At 38.7% G+C, this 23,348-nt stretch overlaps 1 protein-coding gene across 1 annotated transcript; it reads left to right on the forward strand.

Moving 5' to 3' along the window:
- The first annotated feature begins 400 nt into the window (after positions 1-400).
- Positions 401-21,987, forward strand: LOC117294705 (slit homolog 2 protein-like). Its single transcript, XM_033777214.1, has 4 exons — positions 401-1,434; positions 3,902-3,973; positions 4,666-4,737; positions 21,912-21,987. Exons 1-4 carry the CDS (start codon positions 1,238-1,240, stop codon positions 21,985-21,987), a joined length of 417 nt encoding a protein of 138 aa, XP_033633105.1. The 5' UTR covers positions 401-1,237.
- The last annotated feature ends 1,361 nt before the right edge of the window (positions 21,988-23,348 follow it).

Here is a 23,348-nt window from a genome sequence, read left to right on the forward strand (position 1 = left end):
AGTTTAAAAAATGTGCACGGTTAAACGGTCGTTTTTTTTTTACCATTGCGATTGTGTAATGAGGGAGCCATACTTGTGAAACACGATAAACGATTGATCATTACGAGATTGATTCAAAAACTGTGAACTGCTGTTGGATGCCCCGATTGACTTATGTGAAGTTTTCAAGTGCTGTAAGTCAATTTCGGTGATTATCTCCAGCGTGGTTTACATTACATTCATCCAAAATAGAGATAATACTAGTCAATAATGTGGTGTTCATGTAAACCCACCATCCCGCAATGTGGATAAGCCAGTGAGTGACACCCAACAGTGACTTAGGGGGCGGTTTATTTGCAACACGCTGTGCAAGCCAGTGCGTGACTACCGAGCCAACGCAGTGATCACTGCACTACAGAGCTTTAGTACACACACGCACCGTTCGTGGGATGTCATTACATGCCGCATGCTCGCTACTTCACGCACGGCAAATCATAGTGTGATAACTGGCTACTGCATGCAGTAGTGGTTGGATGCAGTAGTGGTTGGATACTGTACATGAGTGTGAGAGCATTGGCTTGAGTGTTGTAGTAGTGTAGACGTACTCGTGCGAGCAGCTGGATGAATTGAGTGCTGTTCTCTCAGGAATTACTTAATCAAGTTAAAATTGTGGAATTGTATATGTTTTAATGCCATTCTTCTGGAAAGGCTTGTTATTGTTCTCGAGAACACAAGCTCTCTAAACGATGCTGCCGTAAGGAGAATAGGACCATTTTTTACTGCTATACACTTCGTCTGTGGTCTGTGGACTTTAACTTCAGGATTGACTCTCCTTCAACGCTCAACATCGCTCTGTAAGTTAGTTAGGGAGACAAATTGACATACATTGCTCCATCATCTGTTTCGAGCCCCTTGGATTTGAGGAAAAGTGTTGGGGCTCGTGGGACCCGGTTTGGCCAGCAGTTGTTCTCTTCTCTTCATATGGAATGCTTTAATCTACCTTGGGTTTGCTCTACGTGCTACGAGTAAAGGAATCTGGCTATAATCCAGGCAGAATTTTCACGGAGAAAAAAAAAAGTTGTCGTCTTTCTACATATCACAAACCAAATCCGTTTGTACTTTTTTTCTGGGTTACAAAATAAGCGTTTTGGATTTCTTATTCCCAGTATTTTTCTGATTTTGTTGCGTCTCCATTTTTAGCTCGGTGGAACATCTAACCTTCTTGTTTCGTTGGAACTCTTTTTCTTGTTATTTAACCATGGATTCGCTGAGGATGAGATATTTAATTGCGGGACTTTGTGTCCTAGCCCTATCGATGGATATATGCGAGGGGCGTAGGAAGAAGTCGAATTTGGACTGCCCGACAGAGTGCAGTTGTTACCGGGGAACTGTCGACTGCATGAACCGCGGATTACAATATGTGCCAGTCAATATCCCATTCAACACGGAACGCCTGTAAGTATTGTTGACAAATAAATTGTACATGAACACATTTTTACCTGTGACACTTACTTTGTACTTGAGGTGTTCCAGAACGCAATTTTCTTCTGTAGTTTAGAATTGTCAACCTCAAAGTCTTGATCTTTCTTGAGGGGTTCCCTTTTTGAATCGATAATAATAAGAAGAAAACATTCTCAACTAAAAAGCACTACAACTGTAGCAATTTGTATGTACAGAAAAAAAATACCTAGTGACTGTTTGTTTGGGGACAAACTCTCGAGATCATAGTTGTACCTGAACCCCTTTTTTTTAAGTGCAAGTATTTCAAACTAAAGTAGTATTTTGTTATACCATACACATCGCCACAGAATAGAAACATGATCTGTCCTATACGTTCTCTTTTACTCACAGTTATTTTAATGGCTAGATGTAATAATAATATGAAACATTTATATAGCGCTCTACGGAGAACAGAGCGCTTTACATGCGACTATGACAACAAAACAAAAGAAAAACAAACAAACTAGGATGGGTGGGGAAAAAGAAATGTCTTGAGGAGGCTTTTGAATACAGGCAACGAGATCGCCTCTCTCAGACCCGCGGGGAGCTCATTCCATAGGAAATGCTTTTCTATGGGGATTTTTGTTCAAACCAAGTAAAAAAAAAAAAAAATCTTTAAATCAGGATTTTTTTTTATAAATTTGTTTGGACCATTGGACATGCAACCCAATTGTATGACACTTTGTATTGACTTTCCTAAACTGCCCTTCAACATTGCCCCATCAATTAATCACAGGGCATTTGGTATGTTCGCCATAGCAAGGTCGCCACCACTTCTGTGTATTGCTATTAATGGAATGCTTGAACAGTGTTATTTACATGTATATACATCATGTATACGTCCATTTCAAATTGATTCATCAAAAACGTGATGGATGGCCGCGGTGTAAAAAAAAAACTGGGTGGACATTTTGGTCACGGTATGCGGACCCGAAGAATGTCGTGAAACATTTGTTTTGTCAGCCACCGTGCATGGTTGAAATGTTTTGTAATAAAAACTTATTACCACTTTTGTTGGGTGCTGATTTGTTTACTTACATCTAGTACAATACTTCAACAGAAAAAAATAAAGTTTATGGATTAAGACAGTATTCTTTTAATCCCCCCTTTTTTTCTTTCTTCTTTTTTACGTTGGTGATGAAAATTAAAAAAAACCTATTCGTTGTCTATTGTTGGAAATGCATCATGTAGACAGGCATGAGTGCATGCTTATAATTATTTTGGTGCGTTTACAACGATAATCTTTATATGAATTCTTTATTTCAAATTTAAAAAGAGGAAAACTGCTTAAATTTTCTGAATGTTCAATAGATGCTTACATTCTGGCTAACAAACCAGACTAAAAACCTGCAAAGTTCCCTAATGGCCGAGCTACATACCATAGCTAATCCATATCAAGATGGAAAATCAATACTGATTCTACCGACCTCTCCACTGATTGTGATAGTCTATACTGTGTGCAAAGAGCTTTCCCAAAACATGTGGACAGTGGACACTAGATTTTGATTCATCGGACTCAATTTCTTTACAAAGTGGCGTCAATTAATAAGTTAAACTCAAGAAACAAGTGAAACCTTTTTATACCCAGTATATACAGGGGTATATTTCACATTCACTCGGGTTAGGACGAGTCCTATTTTAGGACTAGCCTTACGTTTTTAACATCTCATGAGTAGGGCTAGACCTAAGTAAAGACTAGTCCTATAACTCTTTGTGAAATCTACCCCAGGACATCTATAGCCTCCTTTGTTCACCCGCATACCTTTATCAAAGTTTAAGGGAATTGGCTTTTCTCGTACACGTCAAGGACTACCGATTTCTCCGAGGTCCATTTTTTTCTTCTTCTTCGTGTTTTAGGGCCGGGGTAGCTCTAAAAGGTCTGCAGAGGAATGAGTTGATGTTTAGCTCTATTTTAGTTAGTTATTTATTTATTTATATTATTATTTTATTTTTTTGGTTTGGGAGGTGCCGGCCTCGGAGGGCCATGCATTCCCCATCGATTTTAGCTCGTTACATGAGGAAGATACTCAAAAGCATTGCGTGTAAAAAACTTTGGAGTTTAGAACTTTAGTGGATAAGAAAAAAACGACCTTTCAAGATTTTAGCCAGGATTTTGTGAAAGGGTGTCAAAATTTGCTGGAAATTTTAAAACTGTGTCCAAATTGTTTCTACAAAATATTAACTTGTAAATGACAGATAAAAGAGTGGCCCCAAATTGAGAACAGGGTGTTGCCAAGCATTTCGGGTTTTCCCTCATAATGATGTCATAAAGGCTCTGGTTCAATTGATGGACAATTTATATTGGGAGGAGTGAATGCTGGTGGACACTTTAAACGGGTTGGGGAGGGTTAGCGACGGAGGGTTAGAGCTGTCGAATATCTACATAATATGTAATAATTTATTTCATTGTTTTCGTTAACAGAAATCTGGATGGAAATAATATTACAAAGATTCGCAAGGGAGATTTTGATAACCTTCGGAAATTACGTGTTTTGTAAGTATACTTTGTCAGTTGTTCAATTTAACACCAATTGATATCATTCCAAAGACATTCTCTATGTGCTACACTATACCAATTCATGATTTGCCAATTTAAAGAAGAAAAATAGTAGAGTTTCAATTGTGTTTTCAGAAAGAACAAAAATGTTAATACCGAATAGTAGTCACAGGCTCATCCAAATCCTTAACAATTCCTGTAAAAACTGTATTTCGTTGGAGAAAAACATTTTTGTTTTCTAAATATTTGATCGTGTGTATTACTTTTAAGCACTGTGTACTCAATGGTGTAGGCCTAACGTTACTCACCAAACTATATTCCTTTTTTCCCGGTGCAAAATTCACAAAATTAAGTATTTTAATTTTTTTTAATTTTATAAATTTATATCATAAGCCACCAATATTGTTTCTGAAATAGAAACTTTGATTGGCTGTTATTTTCCTGCTTCTTTCTGGATCCTTTCCTTAATCCTTCTCTTTTTCTATAAATGGATATGTATTCGTTCATACTTGTTTTATGCCTCTGAAGAAGGTCCGGATTGGATCGAAAGCTAAGGCCATCTACCCTATTCATTATATATCATAAGCTATAATATATTAATTAACTCTAAATACCTATGTAATGACTGCCTTAAATTAAGCCTCTCACTAATGATTGAAACCTCATCCTTTGTTTTAATGAAACTACAGACAGCTGACGGACAACCAAATCGTTACCATCGAACGTGGGGCTTTCTCAGATCTCAGATCAGTGGAGCGAATGTAAGTTAATGATTTTGTTCTTCTTTTTTTCTCGTAATTATCTACCGACACCAATGGTCCATAAAGCATGCCCCATTTTCGGTAGATGGCGTCCCGCAAGAAAACCCCACACTTTTTTAACACATTCTTTCATGTACAGAAGTCAGCCCCAAGAAAAAGAAAAAGAAACCAACAATACAATGAATAAAAATAAATAAAAAAAAGATTAAATGAAACAAATTTGAAAAATACATACAAAATAAATAAAATTGCAAACAAATCAAAGAACTCGTGAGATTCTCATAACACAACGAAGACTAAGACACAAAGGCAGGGGAGGTGAAACACAATGCCACATATTGAGCACCATCCATAATTGGGTTAGGTGGGATCGAACCACAAACTGTTCCTGCCAAGCAGGCGTCTCAATAAGTACTCAACTTGTGGTGTTTACCCCCAAACCACAATAATTTTACTTCCCCAAATACCTTTTTAAGATCGGGGTCGTTCTAAGATGTCTGACTCTCTTGGACGTGGATTCAAGGTTATGGGTTCTAGTCCAAACCATAATTTATTATAATAATAGGCACTTTGCATTCCGTTGAGATTGCGTTTATCCCTTAGTGCTTCTTCAATGCCTTTTAACACCTTTCATGGTTTTACATCTGAGCCGAAAACACCAGTTTGCGTAACACGCACCTGTGTCAAGCCGGACTATTTTGTTTGAACACCTTTTACTTGTGATGGAATGTAGTACCATTTTACAATAGATACGAAAAGCAGCATGAGTTTTCATCTGTTATGACAAAGCTTCAAGATTCAAATTTGTTTCTTTAAAGGCACTCGAAACTATTGGTAACTACTCAAAATAATTGTTAGCATAAAAACTTACTTTGAACGATCGAAGGAGAGCTGTTGATATTGTGAGAAACGACTCCCTCTTAAGTAACGCAATTTTTGACAAAGATGTAACTTCTCAATACTAACAGACTTCGGTTCGGGCCTCAAGCATTTTTATGCATAATTAAAGCCACTTGTATCTTACGAACCCCACGTTGGAGCCGAAACCATAATTTCGAAAGGGCCTCTTTACAAAACATCAGCATAAAGTTTAGCTTACTTGATAATTTCCCTGAATCTTTTGAAATGCCCTGTCTTGGCACTGTTCTGTCAAAACCCCCCTCTCTGCTTTAATTAAAAAAAGAACTAAAGACTTTATTATGCAGTAAATTGATTCTAGCGATCAAAAGATCTTTAGCTAAGTAAGTACAATATCATGGTGCTGTAGGACTCTCGTAGTTAGCAATAAGGCTGATCAAACACACGTAGTTTAGCATGACTGTGTTGTTGTTTTTACCCTACTATAACACCAAAACACCAAAGTATTTTGGCTGACAGAGCCACCTGCATTTAGAAGCCAAGCGAGCGATCATTGTAATTCCATTGGGGTTGCGTACTTGAAGGCTGTTACAGACATTGTTGTATACACAGGTGGGGACCTCAACAATGAACCGTAAAATGACCATCAATGTGTCTTGAATAGGCGGGTATTGTTTGTGGTCACCAGAGGGGCAAATTGGGCTTCTAAAGGGCCACATGTTTTCCAGTGTTGGCTTCTGGATTGAAGCAGGTGTACAGTTACTAGATTATCAAATTAACAAATAATTATTTAAGAGCTTAGGTTTTGGTTTGGTGTGAAGTTGGTATAACTATAGATAGTAGGGGCTCCTCTGCGAACCTGCTGGTGTGTGTTTGGAAATACAAGATGCAGCTATCTTGGTATCGAGTACCGGGTGTAGATCTCAAATGCACTGAACAGTATTTGGAACTCGAAATTATTGTTAGCTTACAAACTTACTTGGACACGAGCATTTGAGTGCTGTCCAATGGAATACAACATTGTGAGAAACGGCTCACTCTGAAGTAACGTAGTTTTTGAGAAAGAGGTTATTCCTCACTTAATATTTTTGAAAGACTTCCACACGCCCGAAGCCTTTTATTAGACACGTGAAAAGCACATAAATTCGTGCTGCAAGAGGGGTGTTTTTCTTTCATTACTTTCTTGCAACTTCGAGTCAAAATGTTCACAGAATGCATAATGCATAAAGTTATAATGCTGTGAACATTTTGACTCCTTCTGTTACGTATACCCAGAGTCTTTCTCTCTCTCTAACAAAAGAATAAACCGTTGGTAAAAAAAAAAGCAACAGCCATCTCTAGAGTAAATTGAGCAACTAATCGGTTGACAAACCCTCTCTCTAACAAAAGTAAACCCCATTGTTGTAGTCCTGTATTTGAATGTCTAGTTCAATGGCCTGGCAGCGAAGAGCGTGATCAAATTATTACGTTTTGAAATTCCGCTTGACTTCATCTCCATCCATCGCTCCCACAAAAAGAAAACCTGCCCGGCCTTGGATTCATCAGGCTTGGTTAGATCCAGTAAAAGGGACTAGCGAAAGTATCCAGCTAGGGTCCATGAATGGAACTGCAAGTTTTGCATACTTGTTCAAATCGCACACAAAACAAGATTTCTTGTAAAAAAATTGCATGGTTTGGTTTGCAACAGTTTATAACAAAAGTGTGAATCGGATTTTTTTTTTCCAGCGTAGCAACATTGTTGCTGGTTTATTATTGCACTGGCTGGGTCCGAAGCCAGGTGTAAGGTCGGGTTTTCTGATTCAAGGCCGTACTCGCTCATTCCCAAGTGTAGAGGAGCCATCCTTGGCTGCTGGATAAACAGTTGCTTCTTTCTCTGGAAAAAAAACCAAACTAAATTTGTTAAGAGGTGGTGGATATATGCAGTCGTGGGACTTGAGTCACAGGCATCTGCTGTTGCTTTTACAATTCGATGACTTATAGTATGCTGGGAATTGGAAATGTCAGAGGTTTTTGAAATCAAGTGGGAATACTGATTATTTTCTTTGGAGAAAGTCCCTTTTTCACAGTTGGGTTTTGCTTGTAAAAGTGGTTTTGAATGGTATTGTTTGTAGTAGTTCAGTAGTGAACAAGGAAACAGCTCTTTGAGCTGATAACAGAAAGTCACCCATACAAAGTACACTGTTCAACTTTCTTCTTTTTGAAACATAGTTGAGCAGTAGCACTGTTTAGCATATCATCCACGGTTCTTGATACCACTGCCGTTGTGGTGGTTTTGTTCATCTTATAATTCCTTCAAAGAAAATACCCCCAAAAATCTTCCAACCTTCATTAAAAAAAGGGACGACCTTGCTCCTCTGTAAACCCTCGAAGGATTTGTTTCAGATTTTTCTTGCCTGGAGCCGTGAGGCCAAGAATTCCCCAGGTTCCACTCTCAAGGATTGGAAAGGATTTTCAACACTTGTATGGCATCTGGTTCCACTGACTTGGTGCCTTCTTTCTAAAGTCTCCTTAATGGGGCCAGACTAGTGGCTACTATAGTACCCCTATACCATCCTGAAGGCGGCACATCTCATTTTGAGAGCTAGTGTTAATTAAATAGCCCAGGGTAAAGTCAATAAGGGAGGTGAGAGTATCATGATGCGGGTTGGGTAAAATTTCTTGGGATTTCTGGGGTCAGTGAGGCTGCCACCCTTCAAGCAGGATTTCTTCTGGTTTAACACTCAAGACTAATCCCTTACACAGGGACATCGGGGTGTTTGTTTTGGGATTTTTCTTATGGACATCAAAGGTACAGCCATAACCCACAGTGCTATGGTAACCATATAACCATAAACTGAATGTTTAACTTCCATGGTATATTCCATATAACGAAAGTTACTTTCTTTATGGTAACTATGGTATTTATAACCAATATTATAACCAATTTCAACCCAATGTCTTGACAGCACAATTGAAATCTCATATCCCAGATGTAACTATGATGCATATCTTTGTTGGAAAAATCGAGAGTCAGGTCTAAGAGCAAAGATTTGTAAGGCCACCCATCAGGAGAACAACTCAGAAACAATAAGTTTACACAACCAAACAAAGACATACATGCTGTCTAGTCTTGTAAGTAGTAAGTGGCAACCGGGACAAGGTGTTGTTTGAATTTGCAAGTTGATTAATTCGCAGTCTTTGAAATAGGGTGTAAGACTCTATGAAGTGTGAGACAGTTTGTCCTCTTTCTCTGTTGTTTGTCCAAATTTGTAGTTCAGGCCTGATACTTCATGAGGCAGCAAAGGCGATTGCCCCCATGCCCCCCCCCCCTGGTCAATGCCTTCGTGCCCTTGAAATGCTCCAGTAGAACATTACAATTTCCTCATAGAGTACCCCTTACAGAGGAGAAAATATCTTGGTGCCCTTGCCCTTTAAAAAACGAGCATCAGACCCGTTTTCCTTTTTTTTTTTCAAATTGAGACGCTGGGCAGTACCGCAAAAAAACCCCCAAAAAAACGAGGTGACAGAATATTGATGTTTACAGTTTGAAGATTGTCAGTTCAGTTTCTTATTAGAATGTTTTTACTTTGGTTTTCTGAGAGGTTAAAGTCAACAATAAAAAAAAACTTGAATAGGAATTCTCCAAGGTGCGAATTCTCCACGTCCACAATACCTTATTTGTTATGCCAAGTTTCTCGCTGGAGCATATTTTGTGTGAAACGTTTAACATTTTTCTTTCTGTTGACAGGGAGTGGACATTTTTGTTTGTCACATTTTGAAATTGTGCGTGTATAAAGAAATATTGCTTTGGAAGACTCAACAAAAGGAGTTTTTTGTTGTAGGTGTGTGTTGAGTGAGAGTGGAATTTCATGTCTGCCGAAAATGGGTCAGAGCCAAAATGTTTACGAGCTATAAAGAGATTGTTGTAAATATTATTGAGTAGTCATTAAAGGCAGTGGACACTATTGGTAATGACTCAAATTAATTATCAGCATAAAACCTTACTTGGTAACGAGTAATGGGAAGAGGTTCATGGTATAAAACACTATGAGAAACGGCTCCCTCTGAAGTGACGTAGTTTTCGAGAAAGAAGTAATTTTCCACGAATTTGAGGTCTCGAAATCAAGCATCTGAAAGCACACAACTTCGTGTGACAAGATGTGTGTTTTTTTTTCTTTCATAGTTATCTCGCAACTCCGACGACCAATCGAGCTCAAATTTTCACAGGTTTGTTGTTTTATGCATGTTGAGATACACCAAGTGAGAAGACCGGTCTTTGACAAATACCAATAGTGTCCACTGTCTTTAAAGCATCAATAACTATTTATTAATACTTCCTGGGTCAATGATGAAATAAAGTGAAAGCTAGAGACGCAGGCTTCCTCTGGAGTGAAGTCAATCGCTCTAAACTAGCTCATCACTAGCTATTGGGAGTTAACCACTTGTTTTCTTATATGCACTTATTTGCAACTTATTTCTCGCGGAGAAATTTCCACTTTATTTAGGGCTAGTGGTTTATACCCCTTTAAATTGGATCAGATTAATCTTTGTGTTGTTTACTTTTCTATATCCCTTTTGGGATCATTATGTAACTGCTATGCGATATGAGATATTCATTTGAACAATGTTGTGATGCGTATTGTCAGCTCATGTTAAACCAGAAAAAGAAAACAAAACAAGGCTCTACTCGACGAAAACATTTCTCGGGGGAAAGTCAAAAAGAAACTGTCAGAAATTGGGGCAACCTTTGTACCGCGATAAATTGATACCGTACACATTTTCCTCTCCCTTGTGACTTACTGCCGTTCCTAACACAGGGTAATCTGATGGTTGAGCTTCTCTCTCGAAGCTGACAAAGTGTGAATGCATTCTCTCTCCTTGTATGTCAGCGACTCTCCCTGAAGGACCCAAGATTGCCCCTACACAAGGGGGAAAGGGAACTCTTAAAACCCTCCCGATTAGAAAAGATGAGACCTTGATGTTTCAGCAGTAGGATTTGGAATCAGAGTTAATCGTCCCGACACATACTTCCACAGTGTACAAAAAAAAAAAAAAAAAAAAAAATCGAATGATAGTATCGGCTTCCTGCATTTATAGGTTCTTGGGAATTATTAAGAAAATGTTTTGGGTGCTAGGAATATTGGCGTCAGTCTTGAATGCCAACTAAAGATGACTGATGAGATAATTGCATCTGGCTTTAATTTGGCTTTTATTCTCGTGGCTTTAGTGCTGATGTTTCCATTATAGGATGACCATTGACCAGACAATCAGACACACAAGGGAATACAGTTGGGTTTTTGATCATTCCCCTAGAAGTGTCAAAACTAAAATTTAAATTTTATGAGCTGATTTTTGAAAGCTGACTCCTTGGAGTGTTTTGCAGTGCAGCAATTTTGACTTTTTGACTGTTCAAAACAATGTAATCAAAGTAAAATTGAGATTTGTAAGGGGGCCCGGGGTCATAGTCTGGCCCCTTTCGGACAACGATTAAAAGTATGGTGATTGATTTTTTTTTTTGAAAGGGCAAAGGCACCAAGGCATTTTCTCCTTGGCAAAGGGCACCCTTTGAGGAACTTGTAAATTTGTACTAGAGCATTTCAAGGGCACCAAGGCAAGGGCCAGGGGGCAATGGATGCAATCGCATTCGTTGCCTCCGTGAAGTGACGACATTGTAGGATTCAGTCGTCATAGGTTCAATCATTTTAACGTTGTTTTCACTATTATTTTTGTCAGAGTAGTACACCGTGCTGCTGCAACAAAATGATTCAGTTGATGTACCCTTTTGTGGAGCAAATGGAATTATTGTACAATCTGGACAATATCACAGTTTTAATCTCTGTGTCAAGTTTGGAGAAGGCAGTGAACAAGTCAAGGTTATCTTTTAGGCTAACTGGTATTTTGATCAGAACTAAAGAGCCTGGTGAATTATTTGAGTGGGTTTTGATTATGTGGGTGGCTTTTTGAACGGGTTCATTGAGGATGATAAAGTTTCGCTGTCATGTTGTGACGACAATGTATACGTGACTGAATGTGATTGAGGTGCAGTTGAACTTAAACTCTCATGACGTTTGGTCTTTTTTTTCTTTTTCTTCAAAACCTTTATACTTTATAGACTTATATCCTCTCTCATATATTATCGAAGACTTTCTATAAGAGTGACATTAATGACAAAGCTTTTGAAATAATCTCGGGGATTGTGTCTTCAGCTGTAAGGCATGAACGCTTCCAGATTGTTTTATAACTCTGATCTTTTTAAACTGAATGTATGTAAAACTGCCTTGTTGACGTGATGAGGCCATGCTTGTAAAACTCATTTGGGTGATACACATACATAATGGGGTTCTGGTTTAAGCTGTGTTTGTAAGAAGGCTCGCACTGAAATGTTCAAATGACTAACCAGCAGGACTGTGAGCTAGTCTATTACCATTTTGCCCCCGAATGTCTAAACCCTTGCTGCAAACAATGTGAAGCCACTGTTGGAAATGCATTACACAGTTGAAGCCTTAGTGTGTACAACAGAGAAATGAAAAACTACAGTTACTTGCTACAGTATCCAGGTTGTAATTGAAGGCATAGGCCACTTCATCTGCTTGAATTGTACACCTGTATCCACACAAATTGAATAATCCCCGTGATGAAACCTTGATATTGAGAGGAAATATTTAGGTAGAACAAAATTTGAGTAAACATAGAACAAGTTCATAGTGAACGTTCTGCACACCGATAACGGTTTTTGTTTAAATTGGAGTGTGTAACCTAATTACGAGACGTGTCATAATCAGGTAACACCATTAAGCCAAAATAAGCAAGAAAAGGAAAGACTTTGTTATTGGAAAAAAATATAGATTTTTGTTTTCTTCAAAAAAACATTATATAGATTAGTCATGCAATGCGCAAGAACATCCCCTTAGTTAGACGTTTTTTGTCATCTTTAAAAGTTGTAGTCATGGCTTTGGGGTGGGGTCGGGCAGGGAATCTCATGCACCAGAAAGAGTCTGTGAATAAATTTTACAATGATGAAAAAAGCACAACTTTTTTTTAAAACACCAGGTTGCGAGTAGCTAAAATGAGATTAAGCTGCTTGCTGTGATTTTCCTGGGTCAGTTTCCCAATTTGTATGTGGTAACGATACAAATGCGTTCATTTGACCAAAGGTGTTCACTGCATAATACAAGCTCCACAAAGAAAACTTATGGCGTTATAAATTGGTGTCCTATAGAAATAACTCTTTTTGAGTTCGGTAGACACAGTTTCTTCAAGAGGAAAATCCGACCAACCTTCACAGATCATGAAGATATGGGGGCTTTAGAGAGAGAGATGCCAGGGGCATTGTTACGAGGAAAGCCCACTCTATTTTGGCAGGTACTCTGTACATTTCCCCTGGTAATAGCATAATTTTTTGAGCCCTTTGTTCGCTCTATGCGGCCAGTTCGCTGCAAATACTCGATCAATCAGTATTAACGCAGAGAACTGCAATTGTTGTGAAGGTTATAAAAGTGACTGCGATTCAGTGGTTTTCGCACAGTGGCGTTTTCAATGCTTTTATTTGAGTTGTGTTGCAGCTGGTCCCTTCGAAGTTAGAGAGGTGGGAGTTAACAAGCAAGGGGAGGGGGTGGTGTAGTGTAAAATGGCTAATTTGAGTTGCTTTTTACATGGTTGTTTTTGACTTGAGGCAACCAGTAAATTTACAATACTGTAAGGAACTCGACAGATTCAAGGTGTTGCCCAAAGCCCATTGCCAAAGATTTACACCTTAAAGTTAACTATTTTTTTTTTATTATCAATGACTATGAGATGTCCCAAATCATGGTACATGCATGAAACGATTAACAGTTTGAAAGATATTTTAGAAACCCTTTTGTTATTATTTTTTTTATTTTTTAAAGATGACCAGGGCTATGGATTTCTTAAGATTGAGATTTTCTTGAAAGAAGCGAAATCAATATCGGAGAAATGAAAAAAACATGGCCCATGTTATGACCAAAACAATATTTTGAAATGAGAGACTCTGAAAATCTCTGAAATGTATCTCACTGTAAATTCAATGGGAACTGTCAATGGGCTTCGTTTTGTCACAAAATAAGAAACTGTTATCCAATATTGTCAGGATTGTTCACTTCTGATTCTGCTGTCACAGACCATGCGAATGATACATGGCTACATTTGACCGCCAAATGAAACTGTACAATAAATGTACTATAAATAAAGTCAAAGTACACCAATAGACAATTTCAAGTTATGGTGGACACTATGTTAGGTTTGGGTTAAATTTGAATGTAAAAATAGGGGTGTGCTATTTTGGGGGGTTTTCCCTGTATTAGTTTCAATATTGCCAAACATTGTCACCACAATTATTGACTGCCGATCGGATATGATTTTTCCATGAATCTGCCCACCTTACTGCACTGGTAGCACTGGTAAATGGAATGTGCTAAAAACAGTTTGTTACACACATGGCTCAAAACACTTTTTGATACATGTACATACCAGTCTTGTTTACTTATAAAAACGGTTGTTTGCATGTTGCTGGTACTTCTTTACAATCTTGAACCTTTTTACTGAAGAATCATTGAATTATCATTCATGCGGAATGGGGGTGCAGACTCTATCCCTCAGGCAGATATTTCTTGGATATGGTATAATTGTGTGACTTTTTCCCCCCCTCTATAAAACCGTTTATTTCTGATGGTCGTAAAGGTTTTCGGTTTTGTCCCGTAAGCAACCAGGCATATTATTACAAATTGAGAAGAATGTAGGTAGATCACATGGATGGTGATATGACATCAAGCATGGGTAAACATCGTTAAAAAAAAATTTTTGAAAAGAAAATATTTTGCAAGGTCACGAGGAACGTGCTTGTTGTCTCATAAACAATCATAACTGTGTACGTTTTACCTGATTTAGGTTGTGTGCTGTTACGGAGTGGGATATAAGATGTAGACCACGAAAAAAAAACACAGTCACCAACCTTTGTTGATAAATGTTTGAATTTGTCAATCAAATGTTTTTACCAGTGAGGATGATGTAGGATTCAGAACAGAACTCCACGTGCTAATGGTTTTCAAAGTTGCACACAGGCAGGATGAATACAAATTGTTTCTTTCTTGATGTGAAATGGATTTAAGCAGCATATAAAGAACTTTCGTTCTTGAAGTAAGATAGTTTTCAAAGTGGCAGAGTGGTAAAGATTTGTCTTACTTGGTCTTGAAGTAAGTTTTTAAAAGTGGCCGACTACAGTGGTTAACTCTCTTCTTTCTTGAAGTTGGAAAGTTGTCTAAGTGGCTGACTACAGTGCATTAATATATTTTCTTACTTGAAGTCAGTAAGATAGTTTTCAAAGTGGCCGACTACATAGCTAATTTCCTTTCTTACTTGAAGTTCAGCTAAGATAGTTAGTGGCAGAGTGGTATAAAGATTGTGTTCTCTCTCGAAAGTGAAGTTTGTTTGCGGGTTTGATTGCAGCGGTCCTTTCATCAAACAGCCTTCCCCGTAGGAGTTGTCTTAAGAATTTCTGCGACCCTGCAGGAGGCAAATGGCTAAGCGGGGTCACCCCCCCCAATGATCCGGGACAATCAGTGCTCCCAGGGCTGGTACTGAGATTGCTAGCAAGAGGTCGAGACTGTAACACAAATCTCCCCGGCCCAGCGTGCTTAACTTGGCCCTCCTGATCCGGCTTATTACCACTTAGCACCTTGGATCATTGCCGGCTATGGCTCCTTTTTCCTTCGTTTTTTTTTTATTTTCGGGGGGAGAACTGAAGCGGAACCCTTGGGCGCTGTTTTTCCTGGCTTTTGTAGTGTCCGATCGGCTTGCCTGCGCTGTATGCATGACACCCTTAATGATGGTGTTCACCACTGTAAAATTAATCCACATGCCCCGGGTCGAAATTTAATTTTGTTCTTCTTGGGAAAGGCTGACCCCCCTTAGCCCATACTTAACGGTTTTACTCTTTCTTTAAGAAATTCCTTTGGAATTTCGTTCACATGTGTTTCAAGTTCACAGGTTCAACTTTACTGTGTTTCGGCTTTCAGTTTAGTCACAATGTTCGTTTACGCCTAACGAATTTGCCGTCTTACTTACATACGGAAAATGGGGGGTTGGAAAATCCTAAGCTAAAGTATTCAAAACAGATTTAAAAACCACTTAATGCACTGTACAGATTTGCAATGAGCATAAAGTCAATGACTCATGCCCATTGTGATGTAACTTTACATGGTAAGCCCTATGTACTGTAAAAAACAAACTCATTTATGTACACATTTTGAGGACTACATTACCAGTAGGCCCTAACCGAACATTTGACAGCTTAGGTGTTGAAACTTATGATTTGAGGAGTAAAGTAAACATTTAACATAATCAAGAAAGTATTTGTAGAGCTCACTTTTATTATATTATTGGTTCTTGTTGGAGTTTCGGTTGTTCCTTGAGAGAGATACTTGAACATAGTTCATCCTTCGGATGGGACGTTAAGCCTTAGGTCCCGTGTGCTAGAATTAGTAGAGAACGTACCAGAGCCCAGAACATTTACCATTGAAGAGACGGGGTAAACCTCGGTGCTTCTGGTTAACGTATTTACTATAGTTGTCAACGTGTTGTATTTTAAACAACTCTGTGGAGTTTGTCTAATAAACAAACAAACAAACAAACAAACAAATAAACCAACGAACAAAGTAACAACCCTTGTTTACAGGTTTCCTCAGCCTTCTGAACTTAAATGATTTCACTTATGAGGCATCAATGATTATTTTGTAACAAAGATAACGACGCTTCATGCATTTTGTATGTACTATTGTTCTCCTTGCATTTCGGTACTGTTAACCACACCCATTCAAATATGCACTTGCATACGCTTGCGTCCCTGGTTCAGAATTCTCAATTATTTTCGACTGATCAGAGGAAAATGTAAATGTATTCACAGAGAGAGATGCCACAATACCAATCCGATGAGTATTCTGAATTTAGAATACAGTGTTGATTTTGACAGCCCTTCAAAAAACGAACAGAAAGTGGTCAAGTGGTTCAGGGCCAAGCTTCATTGAATGCGGAATATTCTGACTACTCTAACTCACTGCCTTTGAAGATTAGCATGGAACTAGTCATCACAGGCAATGTAAGGTCTACATGGATGGCATTATTGAGTAGTATTTGCTGGCGTGAGAGGGTTTTTTCTCCCATGCCAAGCACCTTAAAGGCAGTGGACACTAGTGGTAGTTGTCAAAGACCAGTCTCCTCACTAGGTGATGTCAACATATGCATGAAAAAACAAACCTGTGAAAATTTGAGATTAGTCGGTCGTCGAAGTTGCGAGATAATAATGAAAGAAAAAACACCCTTGTCACACGAAGTTGTGTGCTTTCTGATGCTTGATTTTGAGACCTCAAATTCTAAACTTGAGGTCTCGAAATCAATTTCGTGGAAAATTTCTTCGTTACGTCACTTCAGAGGGAGCTGTTTCTCACAATGTTTTATACTATCAACCTCTCCCCATTACTCGTAATCAAGAAAGGTTTTATGACGATAATTATTTTGAGTAATTACCAATAGTGTCCACTGCCTTTAAAGGCACTGGACACTAGTGGTAATATCACTCAAAGTAATTGTTAGCATAAAAGCTTACTTGGTAACGAGCAATGGGGAGCTGTTGATAGTATAGAACATTGTGTGAAACGGCTCCCTCTCAAGTAAAAACGTAATCTTCTCACTCAATGGGCATCTGAAAGCACACACATTTTGTTGTGCAACTATGGTGTTTTTTCTCTCATTGTTCTCTAGTATTAGTAACGTTGATGACAAATTGAGTCCGAATTTCACATATTTTTTATTTCATATTTCATGTGTTAGGATACATCAAGTGAGAATACTGGTTTTTGCAAATTCCCAAAGGTGGCCAGTGCCTTTAATGTAGTTTCGTGACTTTCAATAAGGGATATTTTAATAAGATTAGTCGAGACCACTATTATCTCCTAGACGTGTATGTTGTGTTACGTATCACCGGAGCACCCTTGGCTTTGATGCTTGTTGAAGGGGAGTAACTTGATTTAAGAAGACTTTGCTTATCGTCAGACAACTGTGATCTCATGTTCAGAAACGCTCCATCAGTTTTGGCACCCACGCTCTGTTGAATGTCTGATCCAACTAGGCGTTGGTGCCGGCACTTTGTGTTATAGCCTTAAAGGCACTGCATACCTTTGGGAATAATTGACAAAGACCAGTATTCTCATTTGGTTGTATCCCAACACAATCAATAACATAGCAAATATGTGAAAATTTTGACTAAATTGGTCACTAAAGTTGCAAGAGAACAACGAAAGAAAAAACGCCCTTGTTGCACAAATTTGTGCGCTTTTAGATGCCCAATAAATGGTTTCATTAAGCCCTGGAAGTCTTTTAATAGTTATTTGAGTTAGATATTACCTCTATCTAAAAAAAAACTACGTTACTTCAGAGGGAGCAGATTCTCACAAATTGTATACTATCAACAGCTGTACATTTCTCGTTTACCAAGTAAGTTTCTAGGCTAACAATTATTTTGAGTAATTACCAATAGTTTCCACTGCCTTTAATGTATAGTTTTTGAGGGGAGGAAGGGGCTGCACGGGAGCTCATCAACATTTTGCAAGGGATGGGGCGGGTATCACTTGTTTCCCCTGTAGAGGTGATATAAATTCAAATTGACGATTGAAGCAAAATGTACGCAGCCTGTAAACTGACGCGACAATGCATCGCTGAAAAACACAGATGCGTCAAATTATTCAATCTATATATTGTGATTCTTAAAGGTCATCGGGAAAGCCCATCGATGCAACAAAATAAATATTGTTTGGGTTAGTGTTTTGGCAAATCAATGGCAAAGAGTGAGAAGAGTGAGAAGTTTGGTGAACTTGAGGTTCACTGTACAAAGCAGCTTGAAACATTGTCTCAATGTTGGCAGAGATGTTTGCGAGAAAAATGAAATATAGAAAGGTTTGCGGTAACACCATGTAATGACTATCTCTAATGAGTTGGGGGTGGTTCTGAAAAGAAAGAACCGTTGGTTTCAACTCGACGTTTCGATCAGTATGCTCTGATCGTCTTCTGAGAAAAATGAACCAGATGATATATTACCTTGTACAGAAAAAAATGTGTCCCGCACTTAAAACAAAAAGCATGCTCATTAACTTACATTTTCAATTTTGCTGGACATGGCTGGACACAGTGCCAATGAGGTAGGCCTGTACTGTCATTACATTCACACCCATACTGTTCTGCATATAGGTGTGTGTTTCTTGCAAAATTAGATTTGAGTGTGTCATAACAAGGCAGCATCATCAGTTTTTACCTTCAACGCCAACCTTGAAGGTCACAAAGATGGAAGAAAAACACACGCCATACTTGAAGGAGTCACGAGATATTCTAATCTGATAAAAAGAGACGCAGATGGGAAAATATTAACCATAGATCAGAAAAGCTGATTACCACACATCTTGAATTTACTCTCCCCGTTTTGCGATCACGTACAATTTCTGTCCATGCTTCCCCTCCCTTCGTCGCCCCCCCCCCCCTAATGCACCAAATTTCTCTCACAAGACTCTTGAAAAGGACTGACCCAGAAACACGCGTATACAGGCATTACAGAACGATAACAATGGACCGGTTTCGCTGAGGCCCATTGTGCCAGCCAAAGTCTTGTAATTCTCGTGATATAAACTGCGATTAATTGCCCCATTTTTATTGACAGTTTGAGTTTGAATTACACAGCAGCCGGAGCTAGAAAACTGGGGTTAGCACACACCGAAGTTACAAGACTTTAGTGAATGGGCTATCTTTGTTCACCATCTAAAGTACATGTTTAACAATTTCAGAGTTTTTGTGGAAGCGGCCCTGACCTGTTGTAGGGGGACATGGCGTGTGTGTTGGTTGGTAAACGCCGCCGCATAATGCAACTCTCCCCACTGGAGTCCAGATATTATTCAGAAACAAGAAAGAACTGTAGTTTTTTCCCCCCAGTCCTACTTTTGTGTTCTCGGAAGATAGACAGGTGGTAAGCTACATGGATATTGTATGCGGGGGAAAAAAGGCTTGTTTAAATATCTGAAATGTCCCCTGACCTAGATTTTGAAAGGAGTGCAGAAGCAAGATTAGTATGGAACAAGTGCACAGCTATGTAAAGCTGTACTTCCCCTCTGTATGCCAAAACCAATATGCCCTGATTAACCATGAAATAACAAGCAGGTTGCAAACTGTTGTAGATAAAACAATAGTATGGAGGAGGTTCTAGACCACGTTTTTGTATAGCCTGTCCTCATTTTGCAGAATCCAGTTTTGTTTTGTATTATTGTATATACCAATATGAGGACATCAAACAAAAACTCAAGAGCACAAGAGGATAGTATAAGACCATTAATTGAAGAAATGGAGATGGGCTGGGGTCGATTTCATAAAGAGTTAGGACTAGTCCGAGATATTAAAAACGTATGGCTAGTCCTAGGCCAGTCCTAAGTAAGTCCTAAGTAAGGACGAGAAGACCAAATCCACCCCAAGGAGGCATGATAGCAGATGGGCATGCAAAACAACCAACTTAACTCAAAGAAACAGAACAAGAAACAGGTTGAGATAAACTGTAGACGTGAACTAAGTACATAAAGGGGGGCATTGCTTGGCAACAGACAGCGCAGGATAGAGTGAAATGGAGAGTTGGTGAAGAGGATTTGCTCATGCAGTATAGTGAAATAGGCAAGAAAGAGTGCATAGTATGTCATGTAGCCTATAATATTGTATATCTTGTCTTAGCGTCCAGGAACATATCATGCTGACTTTAAAAGGAAGGGGGCTCCATCCAGCCAAGGTCAAATTCAGTTTTGTGATACACCCTTTTTCCCCAGTAGATTAGTAGATATCAAAATGGAAAAGGAAATCACAAGTCTCTATGGGTTAAATTCTGTAAAATTAGTGCATCACAGATCTGGATTTGACCTTGGAGCCAAAGTTCTTTAATTTGTGTAACCCTGGCACTTCGTTTTGATTCGTCAACATCTTATCAAAATGGGTTGGGCCGGGCAAAGATGAATCTTGGCTACCCAGTTATGAACCCATATTCTCGTCGCTTGTGCTGTTGTTTTATAACTTTCGTTTTGCCACAGGGTTTGTCAAATTTTAATTCATTTTTAAAAGGGTATAGGTGAAAGTTGAGAAAATGCAAATTTCTCCTTAAAATACTGTTGTTTGAAATCAGATCAAATCTACATCTTGCCAAGTTATATCAAACCAAACTGTTGTTTGAAATCAGATCAAATCTACAGCTTGCCAAGTTTATATCAAACCAAATTAATGATTAGCTCAGTCAGAATGCTGACTTCTTTTTTTGTATTTGAAAAATGTATGTTTTCCTTGATCGTTTTGAACCCTTATGGAGTTTACTTTCAACCTCAGCGTTGGTCCGTGAACTAGTTTCGAAGGAGAGAGTGTTTGCAAATTGAAGGGAAATAGAACGCGGTTATAGAAACCCACGTGTGTTTGCAGTTTGGCATCATGTGAGATGAACCACCTGATTATGGTTTATATTGAGTTTGAATGTATGTGTCCGAATATTCTGAATGTTATAGATCTTAACACTGTGAAGGTTTTGAATGTTGGAGACAGAATTTCAAAGCTGTGTGTATTTTGTGTATGTAAATTTGTTAACGTATTCAAACTAAGGACCGTGAAAATAACACCACCGTCGGGGACTGTATTTACTTTGCGATGGGTACTAAATCAAATTGGACGTCGCTAAAATAACCAAGTGCAACTCTATGGAGAATAAATATTTTAAACATGTGTGAGCTTACTGAAGGGTCTTTTCATCGAATCTGATTTCGAGACCTCGAATTTAGAATTCGAGGTCTCGAAATCAAGCATCTGAAAGCACACAACTTCGTGTGACCATAGTGCGACACGGGTGTTTTTTCTTTAATTAATATCTTGCAACTTCGACGACAGATTGAGCTCAAATTTTCACAGGTTTGTTATTTTATGCATATGTTGAGATACACCACAATATTGAGAAGACTGGTCTTTGACAATTATCAATAGTGTCCAGCGTCTTTAAGTGCACTTATTTTTAACACTCTAATTTGTAGTGAGGTGTAAGTGAGGTGATTTTGTTGTATGTGTACATTGTTATTCTTGCTTTGGTGTTATTTATGTGACAACACACCCATGGTGTAAAATTTACACCTCAGTTCTCGCAGTTTGGGGCTAAGAACAAACGATGTCCACACAATTTGATATAATTCAGGAATCACACACGTCCACACAGGATTTCCACCTGTGTTGTACAATATTTAAAATTTGGTGTGTTACTTTTTTCTGTTCTACAGGAGAATCAACCGCAATCAGATTCAGAGCTTACCTGAGCTTCTCTTCTCCAGCATGGATTCCCTCTTCAGACTGTAAGTCCAACAATAATTTTCTTTTCGTAATTTTCTCTAATTTGGCTGTTTCAGGGTTGAGCTTGGTATCGGAGTGAGTCATAGCCCCATTGCCATTAGCGATGCATGTTTCTGTTTATTATGAAGGGTAGAAAACGCAGAGTCCAATTTGTGGATTGGGCGAAGCGTTTAAATTGACCCTGAAAAATGCAAGCAGCTTTAAAGGTTGTACACAATAATTGGTTAGGACAGAATTGTGGAAAATTAACCTTGAAACATTTTGTTCATGTAAAATGCTACAGTGCTTTTTTGTTATGCTACAGTGTTTTTTGTTTTGTTTTTTATTAAGAGTCAAATGAGTACGACGATATTTAGTTTTGAAATTCGCGAAACTAAAACTACATAATTTAAAGACAGTGCAAAACAAATAGCGTTTTCATTATTTTCTCGTGATACCGAACAAGCTTGCTCTCTAGTCATCGTCAGGACTCTGAAGAGTGTGAGCGATAGTGACATGAAAATTATTGGCGCCAGTTCAGACCTGGAGAATTCAAATACCTCATAGAACTTGAGAAGTCAACTACCTCTATCTGTTCCCGCACCACCCCCTTAAAAATGTCTTCAAAGATGAGGTCACCTGGTTAAGCGTTGGGATCTAAAACCCATCTCAAAAATCCTAGAGACCTTTGAAGAAGGACGGGGTATGGTTCACTGCGGCGCAAACCCTTACCAGGTGAAAATGTAATTAGATAATTGTTGAGAACTGCTTTCTTGCCACAACTTTACTGGAAGCAGTTTAGAGAACTTCCAATTTGGTAAAACTGCGGCTCCTTAGTCACCAATTTACTTACGTGTGGAGTTTTTTTTAATTTTGTTTAAGAAAATCTATAATTATCTGCCAGGAAGTGCCCATAGGAAATATCCGTAAAGCATCAATCAGTCTAGAGTAATTTATTTGTCATTTTTTCCTCTTCACTCCATCGGTCTGCAAGTGAAAAGGGGCTTGTTATAAATACAGGGGAAAATTATCCGCCTTTTAAAGCTATGGAAAATTGTATAGGGTCACAGTTGGGTGATGCTATTGATTTGTGTTCCTTTCTTCGGTTGAAAATGCTTAGTAGTTTAGGCCTATAGTGTGAAAAACCAGCTTCCTCTGTGGCGTGGTGGAGTCAGGTCTGTTCCTGGCACAGAGGGGTGGAAAATACATTCATACCCAATATCGGTATCAATTGGTGAAGTTTGGGAGGTACCACCTGTTTGGAAGTACGAAATGCATTCACGGAGCTGGGAGTCTGTTCTGTTGTCATCCCTCCTGACTGACGGAATGTTTGCCCGTAGGTCCTTTTAGACCACGAGGGGGTGCGATCGGAGAATTCAGGCGATCAC

This window comes from Asterias rubens, chromosome 9, assembly GCF_902459465.1.
Source record: "Asterias rubens chromosome 9, eAstRub1.3, whole genome shotgun sequence".
Classification (NCBI taxonomy): Eukaryota; Metazoa; Echinodermata; class Asteroidea; order Forcipulatida; family Asteriidae; genus Asterias; species Asterias rubens.

Bases quoted from the DNA above. Each gene is read 5' to 3' on its own strand.
- LOC117294705 (XM_033777214.1), top strand. From the start codon at position 1,238: ATGGATTCGCTGAGGATGAGATATTTAATTGCGGGACTTTGTGTCCTA. The intron at 3,974-4,665 runs GTAAGTATACTT...ATGAAACTACAG, and splicing joins CTTCGGAAATTACGTGTTTT to ACAGCTGACGGACAACCAAA. The intron at 4,738-21,911 runs GTAAGTTAATGA...TCTGTTCTACAG, and splicing joins CTCAGATCAGTGGAGCGAAT to GAGAATCAACCGCAATCAGA.